The 22,612-nt window shown below is 39.7% G+C and overlaps 3 protein-coding genes across 5 annotated transcripts in view; 1 reads left to right on the top strand and 2 right to left on the bottom strand.

Annotated features, from left to right (window-relative positions):
• LOC307033613 (uncharacterized protein) overlaps positions 1-9,881 on the bottom strand; it is a 51,568-nt gene extending 41,687 nt beyond the window's left edge. The window contains exons 1-2 of one of the 3 annotated variants that reach the window (XM_079672151.1): positions 9,765-9,881; positions 1,320-1,510 (exon numbers count right to left, since the gene is read on the bottom strand). In XM_079672151.1, the coding sequence (XP_079528277.1) occupies positions 1,320-1,510; positions 9,765-9,840 (267 nt within the window). In that variant the 5' untranslated portion in view covers positions 9,841-9,881. Of the gene's footprint in view, positions 1-22; positions 1,511-1,835; positions 1,977-2,437; positions 2,941-9,764 lie in introns of those variants that run through there. The other 2 variants (XR_013806573.1, XR_013806574.1) reach the window with 2 other exon arrangements.
• LOC307033951 (uncharacterized protein) lies at positions 4,547-5,971 on the top strand. Its single transcript, XM_079672585.1, has 4 exons — positions 4,547-4,716; positions 4,806-4,844; positions 5,144-5,290; positions 5,391-5,971. Exons 1-4 carry the CDS (start codon positions 4,603-4,605, stop codon positions 5,496-5,498), a joined length of 408 nt encoding a protein of 135 aa, XP_079528711.1. The 5' UTR covers positions 4,547-4,602; the 3' UTR covers positions 5,499-5,971.
• Positions 9,882-10,872: 991 nt separating the features above from the next.
• Positions 10,873-21,855, bottom strand: adad1 (adenosine deaminase domain containing 1 (testis-specific)). The gene is made up of 12 exons (XM_079672014.1): positions 21,813-21,855; positions 21,529-21,666; positions 20,303-20,461; positions 20,115-20,186; positions 19,109-19,234; positions 18,671-18,794; positions 17,671-17,841; positions 16,363-16,438; positions 16,052-16,208; positions 13,734-13,968; positions 12,905-13,037; positions 10,873-11,575 (listed from the first exon to the last, which is right to left on the bottom strand). Exons 2-12 carry the CDS (start codon positions 21,548-21,550, stop codon positions 11,462-11,464), a joined length of 1,389 nt encoding a protein of 462 aa, XP_079528140.1. The 5' UTR covers positions 21,551-21,666; positions 21,813-21,855; the 3' UTR covers positions 10,873-11,461.
• Positions 21,856-22,612: the final 757 nt, after the last annotated feature.

The following is a 22,612-nucleotide window of genomic DNA, read 5'->3' as shown; positions in this document are numbered from 1 at the left end:
CCCCCCCAGATTATCTCAACAATTCAGAGTGCAGTATCACATTTATTTGTAATGCTGTTACTAACAGAGTTTCATTCCATTCAGGTGCCATTAAAGTGCCACTAAACATTAACAACATAGAAAGTAGGAGTATGTACAATATATTAGAATCAAACTGGTTCTGTATGTTGTAAACAGTAAATAATAATTTTAGGTCGCAAATTATCTCTATGGATACATATATAGCATTACAGAATAAAACTTAAAATATCTTGTTGCACTGAAGTGCATCTAGACACAGCTGTCAATAACAACATCAAATGTAAAGAAAAGGCTGATGATGAATTCATTGTTTCAACTGTAATGCAACTTTAACAACCAGGGAAAGACAATCCATAACCGACATCTAACACCATATCTGGTCTCCTATCACAATACAATACATTATATTGCCCACTCCTACATGAAGGCATTCCAGCCTCAACTCTCAGACATTCCCTACATAACCATGTTGCTGGCTTCCTTTTTATGTGTGCACAACTGTAGTGAATGTGGTTGTTGCATTTGACACAGATTATCATTTTACCAAAATCTGGTCTTTCACAGTATTCGCAGGCTCTCTGTGACACCAAGACAGGATCATGTCTTCTTGTCAGTAATTCAGGCAACACACTCGAGCTAAAGAACTCATGTGCTTTTGGCAAAGCCTCCTGCAGAAACTCTTCATTTCTTAGGATACGTTGCACAATGAACTTCTCCTTAGTCCACAACACAAAGTCACAGTAGCTAACACCACACACAAACATGTGAAGTTGAGTTTGATAGTAGTATGTGTGTGAATGTTTCAAAGAGAATGACTTGTCCAGACAAAACTGCTTGTCTTCTGTACATCCTTGAAGGCTATTCCTGTATTTGTAGGGACATTTGATCTCTACCACCCCTTTGCCACAGCAGGTACATCTTGCTATCCCATCTGGCGATGATCCAAGGTGTGACTCAGAGTGAGTCACACCTTGAGCCACACTGATGTTGAAATCTGGATGGCTTTGGGACATAAATGCAGTGTAGGCTTGTCTTGCCGTTTCCTCCATGTTTTGACCCCAGAGCACAGATGGGACATTTAACTCTGTTTTGTTGTACTGCATTATATCATTTAGGTATGTTTTGCTGATCTTGTCAGTTGTGGCTGCATGGTGAAATTTGGTGCTTGTGATCCGACCAGCCCTATAGGTCTGCCACTCATTTGACCTTGACTGTTTCCGTGTCACAAATTCCAGTTTCTCACATTGTTGAGGTTGTAGTGTAGTTTTTAGTTTGTGAAATGTATCCTCACATTTCACCTTAATTTCCTGTGGTGAGAGTTCCCGGAGTGTTGCATCAAATAAAGCAGTCAAGGGCTCAGGTAAGTCTGGATGCTCTTCTGAATCAGTGTCAGACGATGCAGTGTCCGTGTCACTGTTTTCCAGGCTCGTCAGCACTGCAGCACCTGGGTACACATCCAGCAGTTCCCGGATGTCATCATCTGTCAACACTGATAATAGAGCAACAAAAAGACACAATTAGTGTGCTGCATAATGTTCACATTTTAAGAATAATGACTAAATTATTCTAAAACCAGACCAGTTAAGCTGTAGATAAGAAACAATCGAATTTCTAGAATCAGTAATCTGAAGACAAAAGGACAGACATATTCAAACTAACATAACAAATGATACTGAAACTATTCTCTGCATCACCAAGTAACACCTTTCTCAGGCTACATTATTGTGTCAAGACACTGAGGAGAAATCCTGAGAATTAATGAAATGCACTATGGCAAAAGGAAACTTATCTAGGCTCTGTCAACTATTACATGCCTCTGGGTGTGATACTATTCTTCCTAGCAGATGTTGAAGCTGCTGGAAGTTGCCTGCCAAGCCTCTTTGGTTTGTGGAAGCTGATTTCCCTCAATGGAGCTGGTCTGACTTCTTTCCTGCTGATGTCTTTCCACTTGCACAATCCAGAAGTAACCGCTGCTTTCTCTGTCCTTCCCATCCTAACATAGAGCTCAACTTTGAATAATATTGCAGCTGCATGGCTGCAGCATGACCCAAGCCTGAAAATTCACAAAATCATAATAAACATACTGGGCTTGAAAGTAACATTTGCTCTCAGACAAATCTCGGCTCTGGCTATGAAGTAGGTAAACATCTAACTTACTAGACATGTGAGTATCCTAAGCTTAATCAGGTTTTGAATGTAACTGAATGATATTGGCTGCTGACATTTTGAACCCTGTTGTCACTGTGTTGTTGTTCATGAACATGTTAGTTTCAAACCCTGGTTATGATGAGAAAGTTACAGGGCAAGGCATACGATTTTTGATATGGAAAGGAGAGTAATAGCCAGCTGAAAGGACAGTAACACACCCCTGAACTGTTACCTACAAGCCCACAACACCAAATAATAGGCTACTTACCCCGCCATACAGGTGCAATTCGCTGTGAGGACGTAGTTTTCTCGTTGGTTGATTATGACCCAAGCTTCATACATCGTTGTCTTGTGTCCTTGTCTTTGACTAGGGAGAATTTCTGATCTCAAAATACAAAACTCTGAGTCTATGTCATGGTATTTGACGTTCTGTACATGACCACAGACAACGTGTTCGTAAGCATCCACTGATCTATAGGCTCGTAATTTCTCTCTGGTCTACACGCTCGGTTTCTCAATTAAATAGGTATATATATCTGGCCACTGTATATTCGGCCACTTGCTAACGTCTTCAACCCACTCATCAATAGAACACGGATCTGGAAGTCGGACACCATTTGTCAAAGTCAACTTGTTAAGGTAACATTCACGATCTTTAGTTGATAATCCCCTTGCGTAGCTTGACAAGCTGTTTATCTCTGCCATCCTTCTGTTGCCACAATGCGCGCGCATACGTTCTACGTCATCATTGTGTACAAACACAAAAAGGGTCTATTCAAAATTCGAATCACGTGACATGATGTGACGTCAGAGTACATTCATATGGAACATAGTAAAAAAATAAAATAATTCCAATCTCAGACTAAAAAAAACCCATTACTGTTAGTAAAAATCACCCTTGAATGATGGGATAGTAGACAAAAAAACTTTAGGGATCAAAACCACAAGATATCATAAGAAGGGTATGCATCATTAATAGGTTGTTGGAGCCATTTTCATTTAGTTATTGTCTGAATGTTAGGCTTAATAATAATAATAATAATAATAATAATAATAATAATAATAATAATAATAAGTAGATTAAACTCTTAATTAATCAGTTATTTTTGTGAGTCACACTAAAATATATTAATTTAAGGCTCAGTTATGTGTTATGAAATATGCATCAGTATCACGTGCATGGCTATATGCCTATATATGGTAGGTTAATAGGACACGGCTGATGGTGATGAGACGGGGAAGCGGAAAAGTCTTTTGACCGTGTTCTTTTTGAGACCAATAACTTTTATTTACTATGAAGCGAAGAAATGTATCCTCCTGTTTCTATGCCGTCTGGACCAATGAATAAAGCTCATCTAATTCAACTACGTCTCCGCTACATTTGTTTGGAAACAAAGAGTGGCGCGTCAAAACCCACAACCCCCGACAGAGGTGGCTATTAAATGTAGACTAGGATTAAAACGCCGCCACAAATGTTAAGAAGCCTTGAGGCGCTGTTTCTTGCAAGATGTTGCATCTGGGCTCGGGCTCAAGAGGTTTTAAGCTGTTAAGTCTTATTTTAAAAGTTTCCCTATGACCATTAAAAGGTTTTCTAACCGCAACATTTGGTCAATATTCGCCACTGATAACGGGGCGATGCATGTTTCAGGGTTCTTACACCTTTTCCAAAGTCAAATTCAAGCACTTTTCAAGAATTTTCAAGGATTTCAAGCACCCGTACGAATCCTGATGTATGTAATGCAGTGATTATGGTCAGTCAAGTGATGTGTCACAGTTCAATAACCATATAGTGGTTAAAGTTATTTTCTTGATGTGAAGTCTTTATATTTTGTGATTTGTAGAACTTGCATTACATTTTTTGTACCAACTGTACGTTATTGTTCTTTCCATTTGTTCCACTTCTCTTTCTAACTCAATGATTGAAGTGCATTTAGTTTGCTGGACTAATTTAAACAAATAAACAAAATCATGCTGATCACAAGGGCACACAGCATTCACTCATCACAGCAGGTTTTTCAAGTTACTTTTAGTGAGCTATTTAATTGTGAATCACATACAGCCATGTGTGAATCATTTGACACTACATCTCATTAATTGTGAATAACAGAAGTAGAGCTTAGAGAGCAAGAGCAAGCAGAGAATACAAACACAAACGCACCGCCCACAAACACAGAGCCAACCTACTTTCAAAAGTTGAATGCTGTGCTAGAATAGGGATTTTACCATGTTGTAGTAGCATTACAACAAAAAAAATTCCAAGTGTCATCTGAAGGAAAAACAACGCTGTATGCATTAGGTGATACACAACATTTTCAGCCCACCCTTTCCACCCCACAGCTATATAAATGAATACAGGCAGGGGGGTGAAGTAAACCAATACAACACTGTCACTAGACAACTTGCTTATCACTCTGCCAAGCCTTCAAACTGAACATGGAGCACTTCATTAGGATTGCCTTTTGGATAACTTTAATCTTCTGCCAACAAGCAAACTCGGCACCCATTGCAGACTACCGTATCCAAGAGATGAAGAGAAACGTTACATGTGTAAGTGATTTTAAGGGTAACGTGAAGTTTCTCACATATTTCTGATATAATAATAATAATAATAATAATAATGTTATTTCTGTCCACAGGATGAAGATTCAAGGTTCTATGCTCCAACAAATGTGAAGGTAAGGGCATTTTTTATTCTTTTTTTGTTTAATTCTTTCAAATGTATTGATGTATTCCAAGAGTAATAACAATAAAAAATAAAAAAAGGTGATGTTGGGACTCCCCAGCATCAAAGAAGTGTCAGTGTAAAGATGAGCTTTTGTTAACCACATGTAAAGGTTCTCTAGTACAGGAAACGAGCTTGTCAGGTGTTGATGCGTTACACACAGCTTGTATTTGCTCTATTCTCTGAGTGTGGCCACAAGTCAGCCTGAGTCAGAGCAGTGAAAGAAAGCTAAAACATCTCTCTCACACACAGACACACTGCATTACCGATGCTCTGGATTGCATGAGGAGAGAACTCAGTGGAACAGCCAAGACGGAATGTGAAGACTCTAATGAGTACATGGCCGACTCCATCGATGCCTTGGGCTTCCTGGTCGACAAACGCTCAAGAAATTACCTGGTAAGTACTTCAGCGTGCTGTGGTGTCAAACCAAGTGCCAATGATGAAAATAATTGTGACCACAAGAAACAATATTCTTAAAATCGTCTTTTCTGTATAGGGACTGACCCACTCCCACGAATGTGCCTGTGAGGGATACGGAAAAAAGCCTTTCGTTGAGTTTGCGGAGGCATTGAAATCTTTACTTCAACGTGTTTATTCCTCGTGATCATGAAATGCAAAGAATGGACAACTACATGCTGTGATCTGACATGGTCGACCATTGGTTCTGAAGCAGAAGGACTGTTCGTGATTATATCTGAGTATCTAAAAGATTTATGTAGTCAAACAACATCTACACGAGTGATCTCCGGTAAATCTGTTTTTAGAGATGCGATGACTCTGAACACTGCTCTGAAATATTTATATTTATAGCCATATCATTGCAATCTGAAGAAACGGCTACGCATACTGTTTTACTTTTACTACCAATAATTTATGCATTTCTTAAATTGAGTTTATTTATCTTTAATTTCTACACGATCTGCTGTAAACTGGATTTCAAAGTTCTCAATTTTCAGCAATGACAACGGATTTGATAAACACACTCCTATAAAGCTTTGAATTTATATTTAAGTATTTATTATTATTTATTTGATGTATGTCAAAAGATATTGTGTATGTATAAAAATGTCCTAGTAATAAAAGATGTTGTGCAAACTGCTCGTTTAGCCCTTTGTTACTTATTGGAGACTTAATTGAATAAGAATCTGTTATTAACATACGCGTATTGTATAGTCAGAGGCAGATTTCCCCTCTTAACTTCAGCACGCAATGGAAGTGGGAAGGGAGGAGATGTGCGGCCTCTGTGGGAGGCTGAGCTTCCTCTACGTCAGGGGCAAATAAACGCAGTCCATGAGAAGAATGAATGTGGAAAATCAAGTCAGTGAGTCATTCATTGTCAAGTCATTTCAGGAGCTAATGCAGACAGTCCCAGAGAGCAAAGGTTTTTTAAAGTTACCTATTGATCAGATAGTTGTCAGGTCCTCCAACAAATCTACACTTCATCATCTCCATCATCATTAGCAGGATTTATCTGTCTGTTACACAGAAGAAGAATATTTTGAAGCAAGTGCACTTAACTGCGACACGACAAAGGTTGATTGTCATGGCCTTCAACAAAATATATTTATTAAGGCTTTGGAATGAACTCCCCCAGAAACTGAGAGCATCTGTCTCAGTGGAGATTTTTAAGGGGTAGCTAAAGACTCACCTTTTCCGACAGGGTGTCTGAGGAGGTGACTCTGTAGCCATCATTCATTGATGTTTTATCCTATCTTTCACTTGCTGTGTTTTATGCCTTTTATTCTACATGTATAGTTGTATTGTGTACTTTATGTAAAGCACTTTGTACATTCAAGTTGAAAAGGGTGCAAAATAAATAAAGTTGTACTTACTTATTAATTTTTTTCTCATCTGAAGATTGTATCACCAGAATATTATTGTGAATGGGTTTTAACACAGATCATATGATAAGTATAATGTATGGAAGTCAACTAAAGCTGTTAAGCTGAGGAAAGGATTGTTCATACTTTGGATGGCTCATTTGGGCAAGTTTGAACTCCCTTTTTGACTTAAATATTTGCTCAGGACGACTTGACTCCATATTTACTTTACATAGCTTAACAAAAAAAACTCTTCAGGGTTGTTTTGAAAGTACGTACCTGCTATTGAGGTTTAGTTTAATGTATGGTTCTATGTTAAAATGATGTAATGACTAGGGATGGGGTATCGTTTGAAAAGTATCGATTCTGATTCTTATCGATTCCGGTTCTTATCAATTCCCCGTTTCGATTCCAAAATTGTAAAAGAAAGAGGTCAAACATTTAGATAACAAAAATATCTTTATTCTTTTAAGCTTTAACTGACATTTTTAAAAATAAAAAAATATACATGCAATACAAATGTATTGCACAATAGCTTTGCTTTATTTGAACTGAGCTATGCCTTTGGCAAGCTATTAACAGGCATTACACTGTGCCTTGTCTTTTTCTTTTTGAGTGTAGTGGAGCATCACTTTAGAGCGTTTACCGCGATCCATCTTTGGTGTTATGAAGTGACTGAGCTTGTGAACTGTCTACGGAAGGGCGGGGGGAGCCTCGCTGCGGGGCAACTGTGGACCTCTGTCGCCTGTCAGCATAACTTACATGATGCCGTTTAAAAAAATTAAGGGCGGTGCCGGCCGCCAGCGGACCGAGCCGCCGTCAACGGCCCGCTGACGACCGGCCGTTCTGTGATTCTCCAGAACACACAGATGGCCAGTCCGCTATGTATTCAACCGGGTCACCGCAGCGCAGACGGACCCGGTGGAATACAGGATCTACCGCGTTTAGGAACCGTTAAGCAGAACCGAAAGATTATTTTGTACTGGTACCCGGCATTTTCTTATCGGTTCTCATATGGAACCGAGTTTTGGTTCCCAACCCTAGTAATGACCTTGTGTTTAATGATACTGCCAAAGTAAACCAACCACCGATCCGTAAATAATTCCCAATGCATGACTCAGTGATGTACACTGGACAATGGACACCTTTAGAATGAGTCAGCAGGGTCAGGTCGTTGTGATTCAAATACAAAACACTACACTACAGGTTTTCAGTAATTCAAAAAGTAGGAATGTTGGCTTCCCACGATGACAACATGATTGTCTAGACTTCTAAAAATGTGTAGCCCGCTTTAATTACATGTTCCTAAATCAGAGTTCCTGCAAGTTTCACCAACTCAAATTTAAAACCTTTTTAAGACCACTTTGAATAGATTTTAAGAACTGTAAAACATAAAAAAGGCACACATGTTGAAAACCCGACCCCAGAAGGGCGGTCTGGCGGGATTCTCCCCCAGGAGATTTTTAGAAATACCAACATACAAACTACGCATTCTGGTACACTGAGAAGAAAATAAATACATTTATTACTACCCGACATTTTAATAATATTTTATGCCATTGTTTGTTTTTCACTTTGTTCTGACATCTTGCTGCGAGAAGAGTAAAGAGGAGATAGTCTGTGTGACTTACTTTAAATTGTGGGTAAGGGTAGATAGCCCTCATTGTTCTGTGACCTGTCAATCATCAAACCGGGGGTCATATTTCATTATGTGTTCATTTGTTTCTGAATTTGTACCCATGAATGTATAAAGAAGAGTTCAACCAAAAAGTTATTCTCCGTGGGGACTTCCGGCAAAAATCTTGATTCTGATCTGAAGTTTTCAAAACCGTTTACGGTTTTTCTTCACTCACACATCTCGAAACGGGTCCGCGACCCAACAGTTGAGAACCACTGTTCTAAATCATATTTAAGACCTTTCTTATTTTTTTGATCATATTTAAGACTTTTTAAGCCCTTAAATTCTGATTATCAAATGTAAGACTCCGCAGGAACCGTGTAAATGTTGTGCTTGTGGTTCCGAATTGAAGTGAACTATACAACAGAGAGCAGAAGATACAGGTGAAGAAAACACTGTTTTAAGAAGTATTTTGATGCAAAGGTTTGTTAATTAGCATGTAGCACAATATGAAAGTGAAAGCAGAGCACTTTTTATTAAAAAAAAAAATAGGAACATATTGAATTATGATGACTATTTGTGATCTCAATATTGACCAAAATAACCATGATCATTATTTGGGTTATAAACTTGCAGCGGGCGCCCAGAGGCAGTTTGAGATCTTAATCCAGCCACAATTTACGAGAATGCAGCACATTACTACTGTCACACATCCTCAGTATAGGTGCACGGCTTTCTAAGAGCTCTGGTCTGAAATGTTTTCAAGGTGTAACCACATCAAGAGAGTTGCATATCCTGTTTATCTCTAAAACTACTAGCATCACCTCAGCGGCAGAAAAAAAGGCTGTGCTCACATACATGTTCACACTATATGAATCTGCTTCTCTGTGGAACAATATTACAACTTAAATAAGTGTCAGTCATATTGTCTATATCCCAGTGACATTCGACAACACCAGGCCCTTCCTGACCTATAACTGACCACATACAAAGATGAATAGGAATTGCATTGATCTGCACAAGTGCACACATTAAGCATTATAGTTTGTGATTTAATTAAATATAGAAGATTCAGGCAAGATCAAACTACTACAATATTGTTTTTAGGATACTTCCCCCGTCTGATTTACAGAGTAGCCAATGTTTTTCTTTATCAAAATGTTACCTTCTAACTTAAAAACAACAACTATGCAATGCTTCAGCAGGACGTGAACTCTGTGGATCTGCACATACAGAGCAGAACCTGATCACTATCCACATGAAACTAATCCTATTATAATTGTAATAAATGGCCAAAGTAACATAAAACCTAACAGTGTGTGTTAAGATGCCATAAGGGTTGGTTGCACTGCATTAAAGATCAGACTCTGCATATCATGTCATGTGTAAGCAACAACATATATAAAAGAGACAAATAAAAATGTACATGCACCTGACAGGCTTGATCCTTTGGGAAAAAGTTCCCAGTAATTCCTTCTGTTGCCCAAACCAATGGGAAGTAAACCCATCTCTCCATTCACAAAGACTGATCAACACTTAAAGAGTAGAAGATCCACTGCATTGCACACGCAGGAAACCAAAGCATTTCCTGTATGTGTATAATAACCGAGTGAAACAGTTTGCATCAACATCGGGGTCAACAGGTTTGAATTCAGGGACAAGCCACACATTAGACGGCCCCTTGAAAAGATAGGAAATCATCACTTCCTAATAAAATGCAGTATTAAAAAGAAATGCAAATAATTCTCTAAATATTCCCGTTTTCTAGGTGAATTGCAACAAAGCAGCAGTGGTGGGTTAGCAATGGGCCCGAAGGTGCAGGGGGCCAATAAGACTTAGCCTCTGATGTGCCGTTTACACGAGAACGCAAACGGGTTGTATCCGCTACTTTTCTCTCGTTGGTATAGCCCGTTCGTTCACACGAGGTCGTAACGGACACGCGGAAACGGACCCTGCAAACCATAACGAGTCCCAAGGTGGATAGATCTGCGGACGGAACGCTCTGGGGGGCAAACGGCTCTGTGTGTACGTCCTATACGATCATTTCCTGATAACGATGAAGCCATAGCCCCGCCTCTCCCCACCTCTGCTGCTCGTTAGTGCCAAATCTACAGCTCCTCTACCACAACCATCAGCAACAAGTGGACATGGAGAACTACATGTTGCTCAATCCACCGCGGGGCATATACAGAAGGTCAACCATGGCAACCATGCTCGGGGGTCTTCTTCGCTGCTTTTGGTGTATTTTGTGGCGCCACTTACAGGCCCGGAAAAAGTACTACAGCGTCTCCAGCGCTTCCGTGTGAACGGGAGACTTTTGATATCGTATTTGGTTCGTTTGCGTGTAAATGGGGTCTGAGTGAAGTTGATGTTATTTACTTTGCTTTCTTCTTTTAGCATAGTCAAAGGGCTTCGTCATTCATGTCAATAACAGAGCCCCAAAAACACACCGTTAATTGAATGTTTGGAGATATAGAGAAACAAGTGTTTTTTGGTCATGTAAGTGTTCCTGCTAAATTAACACGTGCCAAACACAAACATTTGAACTATGGTTTGGTTTTATTTATTTGTTCCATCATTGAGCATTAGCCATGGCTCACTTAGGCACACATACTGTTCAGCAGCAAGGGATAAGTCAAAAAGAGGTTGTTCTCACAAAACAGTAATTTAAGACAAACTTTAAATGTTTATGCAACAACCATAACTTACTCATTATACTAAATTACAATTCAAGTAAAATCTTGATTCAGAAAGTAATATTGAACATGCACATTTCCAACACATTGGCAAAATGTAATTTTTGTAAATCACTTATCACCATGCACATAAGGAAGCACAACTATTTCCCAGATAAAAGCGTTAGGGCTGTAACAATTAGTTTGCCTCTACAAATGGCTACGTTACAAACTTTTAAAGCATTCGTATTCCTTTTGTGAAAATCAAAACTAAATCTGACGGTAAAACACCAAAGACAAATTCAACTAACCCAAAATAGCTCTTCAACATTAACAGTGATTGACTTTAATCCCTTTGGAAATCACATTAGCATTACGGTAAAGTCACACAGCAACCATGTGAACATTAATTCTTCAACACAGGTTTTGTTCTCTCGAGATAATGTGTTTGTCTTCACATTCTGAAGTTATCACTCGCAGACACCTTGACCGGCCAGGCACCGTAGCCTTGCTGCAGCAGGTACGCCTTCAGCACGTTCTTTGCCTCCTGATACGCCTTGGCCATCGTCTGCGGTGACATAACACAAGTATAAAAAAAACAAATTCTGCAGAACACTTCTCTCAAAACAAATTCACAAAATCCATTCCAAATATCAATTTAGAGTTCAAGGTAGAATGGAGAAGCTCGAGTGCGCTAGAATTTGAAAGTTCGAAGCCGAAAAAAATCTGCCTCTTCCTTCAGACTTCCTCACAGAGCCCCTCCTCCAACACACACGAACGCACACATGACCAATGAGGGCACGAGATAAGTTTGTGCACAGATGGAAGGCTGACAGGCAGGTAGGCCATCCAGTTATTTTAGCAGGGCCGGCTCAGATGATTGGTCGTGCTTTTTACAGCGCCACGGCTTCCAGAGATGACATTTTTTTATGTATTTATTGTCAAAGCATTTAATGTATTCATTGCTATCGGGATGTTAAGAGCATTCCATGGAATATAACAAGTGTTTCTGAAGTTAATTACCTACTACACCTTTAAGCCATGCAAGTGTGTGGATTAATCTGAACATAAACAGTCTGCTTTCCATACTAAATATAGTTAAACAGAGGATAACTGTAGGAACATTATGCTTTTTGGAGTTTGCCCTTTCCTATAGTCGGGTATGTAGGATTGTGTGCATGTAAATAATCTGCAAAGGATAACCCGAAAGTTCCCACCAGAGGGAGTTATCTCCCACACACTCCACACCTGCCTGAAACTCCTCCATTGGACTCCTTTGATTACTTCTTCCGTAACATAATGTGGTTATGTTACTCTAAGTGGTTGACCAATCACAACAGAGCCGGCCAGCTAACCAATCAAAGCAGACTGGGCTCTGGTTTCAGACAGAGGGTGAAAAGAGGTGCTGCAGCACAGGCAGTATGAGAACAATAAAGAGCTTTTTGAACATTAAAGCATGGAGACATGTCACAGTAGAGACAAAATACACATATGAACCTGAAAATGAGCAGAATAGGTCTTCTTTAATGCTATATTACAATTGTGACTTTGAAAAAAAAATGTGTCGACTAAAAAAAGAAAGAAAAACTCCAACTCTGCGCTGCGTGTGATTCGCGTCGGTAGGAAAACCCGTCACACTTCATTCAGAGCTGTGTCCGGTCATTAAGTGAATTCTGTCGGGCAGGAAATCCAAAGGGTGGGATCCTTCTGACACACACATACAAACTCCTTACCGGAGCTTCTGCTGTTGATACCGCTAGTTTTACTTTCGTGTAAAATGTAATTTATATTTTAAAGGTTAATTATTAGTTTCATTTTTTATGTGAAGCACAATATACCATGCTGTTATAATAACGTTAGTTCTCAGCCTTTGAATCTGAAACCATTTGAGTGTTACCTTGGCCTTGCTGTAGGAGCTCACTGCCAGCAGCTCCGGCCTCTGGGCCACTTTGGCCACCATCTTGAAGCGGTGCGTCATCGCCGCTTTGCACAGGCGGCTAGCGAGAGCACTGCCACTCTTGAAGGGAGACCTACGACAAGATAATCCATGTAAAGTAAAACATTCGATGTAATCCCAGACAAGGCTAACACATAGTGGAATCAGAAAGAAGATTGCTACACAGCTCATAGACAAGGGGACTTTTCAAACTGAGGAACACTCACAAGATTTCCAGGCTGCGTTGCTTCTAATTTCAAAATAAATAAAATCACCCAGTTATCACTTTTTTTTTCTGGTTCATTACACCGTGACAGTAAGCTCCGACGTGACATTTTATATTCAATAATTGCAATCCAATCTAAACGTTTTTAGCACAGAAAACCCCATCACACCCAACCCCTTTGTGAGCAAATATGACAGAATAGCCTCATGCACATTTTTGTCACCACACTTGACACCCAACTGTCAATTAGGGATGCCAGCGATTATTCGTTAGTCTCCATAACCGAAGATTATTATTTAAAAATTCGATTTTATTTATATATATTTTTATTATCATTTATGTTCTTTTTTTTCCTGGCTTAGTTTCAACCAAAACATAGACTAATGCTAATAATAATTGTAAATGGCCATTGGTCACACCACCAGTTTGTTTGTCGCTATAAAAAAAAAAAATTCTCTCCCGGCGGCGACGGATAATCGATTAATATTCGCCAGGGCTGTCCGATTTTGATCACGGTCAGTTTCTGGCATCCCTACTGTCAATATCCTATTAAGTGATCCTTACTCTGCTATGGCCCTGCCCTCCAGGCCATCCACCACCTCCAGGGTTCTGTCTCCTTCGCTCCAGTTGACACCGTAGGTGAACTGCCTTCCGTCGGAGCTGTTGGTGGCCACAGAGGGCACCAGGCTGATGTGGGGTCTCATCATGCAGTAGAACATGGGCAGCAGGGAGGTGACGCCCTCCACACGCTGGCTCACAGAGATCTTCATGCCACGGACGTCAGTGCAGCAAGCGTCACCTATAAGATTTATGATTTTAAAAGTAAATATATTTTAGCAAATACACATGTTAAAAGGTCACCTATTATGCAAAATCCACTTTTTGATGTCTCTTCTACATCAACACGTGTCCCCTCTGTGTAAAGAGATTCTGAAAGTTTCAGGAAAAAAGGATTCTCTCTTTTTGTCCGGATCCATTCATATAAAAACCTGTCTGAAAATGAGCTGATCAGATTTTGGCCACTTTATGATGTCATAATGATGTTTTGCTTGTGTAACCAGTAGCCAATCGCCAATCAGCAATCTCCCCCCCCCCCCCCACCTGAATCTCCTCATAGAGCACCATTAGGCGCTTTCACACCGCAGTACTTTTCCCACAAAGGTTCATCAGAACTTAGTTAATGAGAACTCTTTAGTTCTCATGAACTAAGTACAGACCGCGTTCACACCGGAATAAGTCCCTGAGGGAGGATTAGGCAATGAAGCCGCTGACGTCACTACTTCTTCTTCTGCTTTGGGTTTACTTGCAGGCCGCAAACCACTTCACAACATATACTGCCACTTAGTCGCCGGCCGGAAGTCCCCGGAGTTGGGGACTGGCTTCAGTAGAAGCTGCTGGGACTCCCAGCAGCTTCTACTGAAGCCTTCAAAGTAAATCGCCAGAACGCCGACACCTCCTCATCTCCACCGCTCCCATGTTTTCTTTTGTGTTGCCATAAGTTAGTCTCTCTGCGTCTGTGTGCTGGGCTAATGCTAATAATGCTAATGCAAGGATAATAAAATGGCGGCTTCACAAGACTTTTTGGGAGTTTGACGGGGCGTGGTTTGCAATCTGCCCAGCCAATCAGACACAGGAACCTTTTTCTCCCACGAAAGTCCCTGCTCTCTAGCAGGGACGGAAAAAGGGGGTAAAAAGGTTCTGATGAACTCATTTTAGTTCCGGCTCTTTTTGGTGTGAACGCGACATTTCGGAACTATATCGGAACTAAAGTGGGAAAAGTACTGCGGTGTGAACGCGCCTATTGTGTTCTTTGTAACCGAAATCTCTCTCAGAGGGGCGTGGGGAGGGGCTCCTTATTTTCATCTAAAGTAACAGACAGAGAATCAGCACTTTTGAAACAGGGCTGAAACAGAGGGGATTATGGGTAATGCTGCAATGATCTGTTTGGTGTTTGGAGCCAAACATTTCAGAGACATGTTTTGTATATATCTGAGACCTATAATATATTGATGAAAGACAGCGTCATAGGGGACCTTTAAGTCATACTTCAACCCCTTTCTATAACTTGAGAATGTTGTATTATTGAACTCAATCAATCCTTATTCTATCAAAGTGTTAAATAAGAAGACGGGTATTTTTTGGTGTCTGCATTTAAGATGATTGTGGGTTTAAAAAAAGGGTACTCAGGGGGCCAGAGGTGTGATTAGTGAAGATAGTTAGGAAATGAAATGTAAGGTTTCTAATTTTAACAGTAGAGTATAATGTGCTGCAGCAGTTAGTTTGTAAAGCTGTGTGTGTGTGTGTGTGTGTGTGTGTGTGTGTGTGTGTGTGTGTGTGTGTGTGTGTGTGTGTGTGTGTGTGTGTGTGTGTGTGTGTGATGTAATAGTGTCACCCATCAGTGATGATGAATTGAATCTATCATGTAGGTGTTTTTTGCATATTCATACGTAGCCATTACAACTATCCTGGAGTTTCCAGTTTTCAAAGAGGAGTGCCATGGAAGATATTAACAATATTGACTGTTTGTAAACTTGAGTAGGTTATTTCTACACCTGTTCTTGTTCTTGGTCAACCAGAGGATTTAATAGATGGGGAATGTGTTTGCAGTCTGAATATAGACTGCATGAATCATTACATACTGTAAGGGCCCATTATTAGATCTACGGTTTCCTTGAGAAAATGCAGGGCTCTATGTCACTATGGAGAAGTATGTACTCTACGCTACTTTCAAAGACTTTGTAAGGCATTACAAGTTCCATACTTCTTTTACAGTAAAAGCTTTTCACATTTAAATGTCGTTTAATGGGACATTTTAAGGTTTTATGCAAGAGGGTAGCTGTCTTTGCTGGTTGTTAGGCAACCACGAAAGGATCACAACTTGCCTATAAGGATGCTTTGCACATAGACGGGCTCAATGAAGTGGCTGAGCAGGGCTCCCTGGTATCCTAGCACCTGCCACTGAGTGAGCTTGTCTGTGGTGGACATGCTAACCACTTTGGAGGCAGAGTGATCAAAAGCTGACGAGAAAACAGAGAACACCTGAAAAAAAAAAATGAAAAAAAGTTTTGTAGTCAACAGTTGCATTTCCGTTTATATTATAAGCCCATGACGCATTTAGCAATATACAACTTTACTTGTGTTGCATTTATCATTAAAGAAAGTCCTTGTGGATGGAAAAGTCAAAGTTGATCACCTTCCCCTCCACTGACAGGTGTAGGCTGATCTCGTTGTTGGCTTGCCACGCCGAAATAGAGAGTGGGTTCAGACGCCTGGGAACAGAGCACAGAGCTGAGGAAGAGCACTGGATAACATCTTATTCTATTGAAGCTTTTTATTTAGGCTGTTAAGACAAACTGAGTAATAAACACAGCCCGGTTGAGGTTGAGATTTAGGGCTGCTCGATTATGGCAAAAATCATAATCTCGATTATTTGGGTCAATAATTGATATCACTGTTATTAAAAACGATTATCCATTTACTTTGAAAACATCCATTAATTGAAAAAAAAAAAAAAAAAAAGTGAACAGTATGTTTTAACAGTTGATTACCCTGAACTTTAAGTATAATTCAACTGAAAACCCAATACAAAAAAATTATTTAAATAATCGTTTTTTTTCTCGATGTTTTTTTCATAATTGCGATTAAAATACAAATAATTGAGCAGCCCTAGGTTGAGTGGAAAACGACTTCCAATAATGTACCCCTTACTTGCAACCTTGATTCTATAGCATCACTTCGTTTAAAGTACCTATTGAGAAACAGCAGTGAGCACCTCAAACAAACAGAAAAGAACCAGAAGTGACCGAGCCGACTTTTGCATCGCCTCACATTGCCTTCGTCTTAGACCAACAGTCTCAAAAGGTGCCGAGTGATCAAACACTCAAAGTAGGTCTGAACGATTAATCAATTTTAAATCGAAATTTGAAATGATGCAATTATCAAATCGCAAAGCCTGCGATTTTTTTTGTATTTCATTTTCATTCTTTTTTATTTGTTGTTCTTCTTGTGTGTCAGTCATCCACACCAATCAGAAGTGCTGTGCTCCACATGCCAGACATTATTAACCAATCAGAAGTGGCCCATGATAGAAGGTGATAGACAGATTGATCCAATCACCTGCCAAGTATTTTTGAAAGTGCCTGCCCCTTTCCAAATGGCTTCCAATGGAGCTTTCCTCGATGGTTTGGTGAAACCATCTGAGTCAGGTTAGTAATGCTCCATCACATGTTTCTATTACAGGGTGAATCTGAAACTGAAGCTTGACTTTAAAGCAACCCAACGGAAGTTCCATGTAATTTTAGTTCTTTCACTCGTAGCTCTGGCTGCGGGGTGCTAGAGACGGGAGCATGTTGATACGACCTTCCTAGCCGGAGATATGGCCGCATTTTACAATAAACTTCCGTTGGGGTCGCTTAAAAACAAATATCGCAAATCGAATCACAATATCTGTCAGAAAAATCGAAATTAGATTATTTGCCCAAATCGTGCAGCCCTAACTCACAGTTTGGACGGGACCTGAGCGGCTCCCTTTGGCAGCTGGTTCACGTAGAGGTGGAGGCTGACGCCGCTGTTCAGGGTGAGGAGGCCGCTGCTGCTGCTCCGCTGGAAGATCGACTTGTCCTTCATACTGGCCGATTTGCCGAAGAACATCAGCAGGTGCCGGTAAAAAAACCTGGCAGCACAACATTAGATTAGAGCAACATCGGAGAAATGTGAAGTGAAAGTGTCAAGGGCTGAAGACCTTCATTGTTAAAAAGGAAAAGGGTTCACCGTGGGTTCCCACATAAATAATCCGTTAAAATAATCTGAACGTGAGCCATTTCCAAAACAGCAACATTGTTAAAAAAAGGAATATTCCCAGAACTTCTATTTGAAATACAATGTACTCAACCAAAGCATTACACATAAACCAACATGTTTCCCTATTAACACATACCTGATGTGACACCAGCGCGTAATAATGACATGCTAAATGTTGGTAAGTAAATCCATCAATCTCTACTGGCGTTCAAATGATTGCATATTTAGTACAATAATATAAGTGGTAATAAGTCGTGGGAAATATTAGGCATCTTTAAACCTGTTGGAATTCTATTTTGTTATTTTACAACTATAGATGACAATTTAAATAACACACAAACAATAATCAACACTAATATAATGTCTCTACTGACAACACCACATCTTCAGATGACACCATGCACGATATAGTATATGACACACTTACTAACCACACTGGAAAATTAGGTATTCATCAAATGAGTGTTCTGCTGTGTGACACATTTTACAACAGTCAGTATTTGAAGGGGTTTAACCTGAATTGTTTTGGTCATTCACGGGAGTTGAAATATAGTTTTGTTCAGCGGTTGATTAGATCAAGATATTGTATATAAAGTAAATAATCTCCTGTAATCAAATACTTGCATCATAGGAAATCCTTTCTTGCCAATGACACGACCCAAACCACATAATGCACACCCAGGCTCATGGCTATATCTTACCTCATAAGAGATCGCCTTGCAGTAACCACTGAATGTGAATCATGCACAACACGTCCAGTCAACGAGGTACTCTCTTTGGTATTAAAGTTTCCAGTGCCTAGAGCGACCACATCATATCCGCCGGCTAAAGGGAGAGGGATTTTGTAAAAAAGGTTAATGCATACATGTGTGAGATTTATATTCTGAACAGAGCTAATGGAGCTATAAAAACATCTGTACTCCTAATGAGCAGGTCTGTAGTATTAGATTTAGTACACATAAGACCGTTGACAAAGTACCATGAGCAAATAAATGCAATAAATACAGATTTTGTGAAGATTATAAAAATGTTCACAGCAATGAAATATAAACAGCTCTTATTGCTTCCAATATTATGGTTCATTCACACATTTAAAATAAAGGTTTGATTTAACTGTGCGTTTGTGAGAGGTCCCTTACAAGTCTGTATGATGAACGCTGCTGTGGTGCCAGCGCAGGCAGTGAACTCTGGGTGGCTGTTCATCAGTTTAGTGAGCTGATCCTTGACAGCGTTGGGAATCCGGTGGTTTAAAGGACTTGTTCTTTCTGAACAGCATGACATATAAGACACCACGTATACAAAAGTTAGATAGAAATGTGCATATCTACTGGAGCAGCATTCAATGAATTTCCCCTTTTTGCTTCAAAAAGCATGTATTTAAATATGTCAAGATTCATATTTGTTTTTTTGGCAATACTACAGAGCAAAGGTTTTTTAAATGAAATAAAACAGGGATTTTGAGTGCTAACTTTTAACTTTATCGAACACAGCCATTCTAAAAGATACAGCCAGACTAACCAACACGTTTTTCAGGCCAAACAGTAGAGGGGTTCTTCAACAGACGCAAGTCACCTGACCTCCATATCAACAGGTTAGAACCATGGATGCATAATAAGAACTGGATACAGCGTGGGAGGCGGGGTCTCGTTCTTTCCTATGAGAGTTGCTCATTGGCGCATGAAGACAAAATGGCCCAACGTCAGATTACCCATCATGCCTAGCTGTCAGAGCAGAAGAACCCGTATGTGCGCTCGCTCACAGAGCATGGCACCTTAAGCCCCGCCCCCCACTCTCGGCTCAGTAGAATGCATGGAGACAGAAAATAAATCTAGATTCGGCTTTTAGTGCATTTTAAAACTTTAAGGACCGAATGATTCTAATAAGGGCTATAAAATAGTTCATAGTAGTTTAACAAAAAAGTATCCGTTGATTTACAGACGTCTCTTTCCCAATGTTAGTCAATGGGGAAAAGTCTTTCTGGGCCCAGTGACGTCACGGACTGATATGGAAATTGTAGTACCGCCCTTTGGACACAACCCCTCAAATTCAACTTCAATATTTCATTTAAGAGAGATCAAGACCTGAACAAAATATGCCACTTATATATATATAATGCCCGTCGAATAGAATCCAGAATTACAGTACCATGATCGGCTTTACAAGGATAAAGGTCAGAGATGGAGGGCTCCTCTTTTACTGGCAGTGTTGGAGGGGCATCTAAGAAAAACAAACAGACATGAGAATGAATGAAGATGAGATCCGTTACTACACTTTGGCGTTCCAGGAACTGTATGCTACAGAAATACTTTGTTAGATCAGTATTAGACATTTACCTGCTCCTTCAGGGAAGTCAGACAAGGTGGGCAGCAGGTCCGTCAGAGCGAGCTGTGCCGCTTTCAGTCGAGCCTCCTTCTTTGATATTCCAACACCAGTCTTGTACTCAAACCCATCAATCACCACGCAAAAGGCAAAATAAAGCCCTGGTAAATTGCCTGAGAAACAACAGAAGAATGGATTGGAGAGAAGTCCTCTTGCTGTCTTTTACAAAAGAAACTAGTACGCAGTCAGATTTGGGAATCATGTGAAGATCTGAGCTAGAGTCATAAAACCAGATTAGAATTTGAACCTAGGCAATATATGAATAGTTTGCTTTGTCATTGTATAATCAAACAAAAGGCTTTCATTGACAATAATCAGTGATGCAAACACAGGTATGGTGAAAAAAGAGAGAACTATTCGAAGCAGGACAAAAACAGCGTAATATACAAAAGACAAAGTCTTTTGACAAAGGCCTGTGCTATAATGCTTCAATTAACTGGCTATTTTTTATAATATACTCAGATCAATAGGAGACAGAGATGTTAAGTTATAAATCAAGGGTTTTTATTATTATTTACAGCAGGGGTGGGGAAACTTTTTCATCCTCCGAGGGCCGTACAAATTATTGAACTCGTGTTGTGTTCAAGGAACCTTTCCTTGGTCAGGAAAAACCGGCACTCGCTTGTTTAATTATTTAGCGATATAGATTTCTTCTTCTTTTCTGAAGTGAGAAGTTGTCCGTCAGTCGGACGGACTAACGGACGGACTGACGGACCCCCCCCCCCCCCCCCGCAAAACGAAAACTCTTCGGTTCTCAACGAATTACACAAGTCACCCAAAACAACTTTAAAAAAGCGGGTGGCGCCGAAAAACGACTAATTTGCATCACTGAATAATAAAACAATTCATCCCACAGGCCATAAGAATGTTAAACACCTGAAGTTTTGAAAGAACATACATAACATTCATCTGTTTGCAACTCACATATATCATATAGCAATATTCGAATTACTGTATATAGACTCTTCTGCACAGTTTCTATCATATTCTGTTTCTATTACTGTATATTCAATTGTATTTTTATTTACTTGAACTATTTTATACGTTTTATTGTGTTGCACTGTTGGAGGAGCCTGTGACCTAAGATTTTCATTGTCACATGACAATGAAAATGAATGAAACAAGTGGTCTCTGAAGTATATCTGAAGGCTCACAAACATGTCGAGTGGTGTATTTGTACCTGGAGTCACTGTCTCCTTCATCTCCAAGTGGAACTGCAAAACATGGGCAAGCTGATGGATCAAAGAGATCGCGTTTGTCTCACCTTGCTTGTATATTTCAATCAGTGTTTTAGGTGAAGCTGTTGGTTTGGCATAACCTTTGTTGGTGAAATAAGAACAGGGCAGAAAGAGCAGATTTAAAAAAAAACTACAGTACAGATTTGTTCATTTTGATAAAAACCGATGGGTCAAAGATGTTGCTACGGTCATTAAGGTTACAAGCAAATGAGATTCTTATACTCACCATTTTTATACGAACCCTTCCCTTGTTTGTAAGAAGTATATTTGCTTGACGTTGCGGCAGGGTTGGATGGTTCAGTCTGTCTTGATTCCTCAGGTATATTCTCCATGAGCATTTGTGCAAAGCTGGTACCTCTGGAACCTTGAAATGACCCACGGGCTTGAAACATCCTGAAAGCTTTAACTGCTGAAAAGAAAAGACAAAGACAAATTATACTGGCAAGAACGGACATGCTAGCTAGACATGCTAGCTAGACATGCATGGCTCCTAAAAAGGGTTCAAGAGCGTCCAATTACTGAACAAAGGTGGAAGAAGTACTCAGAACTTGTACTAAAATGAAAGTAGAAATACAAAAGTGTAAGAATATGTTACAAAGTAAAAGTCCTGTATTCAAAAGGTTACTGAAGTTAAAGTGCAAGTATTACGTTACTGTAGCCAAAGGGACTTGCTATGATGTCCATTAAGCTAACACTCAACACGTTAAACTTTAATTTACAGTTCCTTTAACTCTATCTACTATTGTAAATCACTGTTAAAAGTAAGGCATTGTGTCACATTAACATATCTCTCAAGTTTGTAAGCGGGGTTAAAAAAAAAAAAAAAAAAAAAAAAACACATGCTATTTGACCTCGTGCAGTTGTTAAGCTAACTGTCGAAATTAAACCTCTCCACACGCAAATTTGCGGCGAACTCTCACTATTACGCTTATGTTTGAAGTTAAAAAACAAACAGAAACATATCCTTTTTTTCTATCCGTTTGTATTATGTTTTAACCGGTTTTAACGGATTAAAAGTGTCCTCTC

This window comes from Notothenia rossii, assembly GCF_949606895.1.
Source record: "Notothenia rossii genome assembly, chromosome: 3".
Classification (NCBI taxonomy): domain Eukaryota; kingdom Metazoa; phylum Chordata; class Actinopteri; order Perciformes; family Nototheniidae; genus Notothenia; species Notothenia rossii.
Note: the sequence above shows the minus strand (reverse complement) of the source record. Positions and strands in the feature narration are given on the sequence as shown.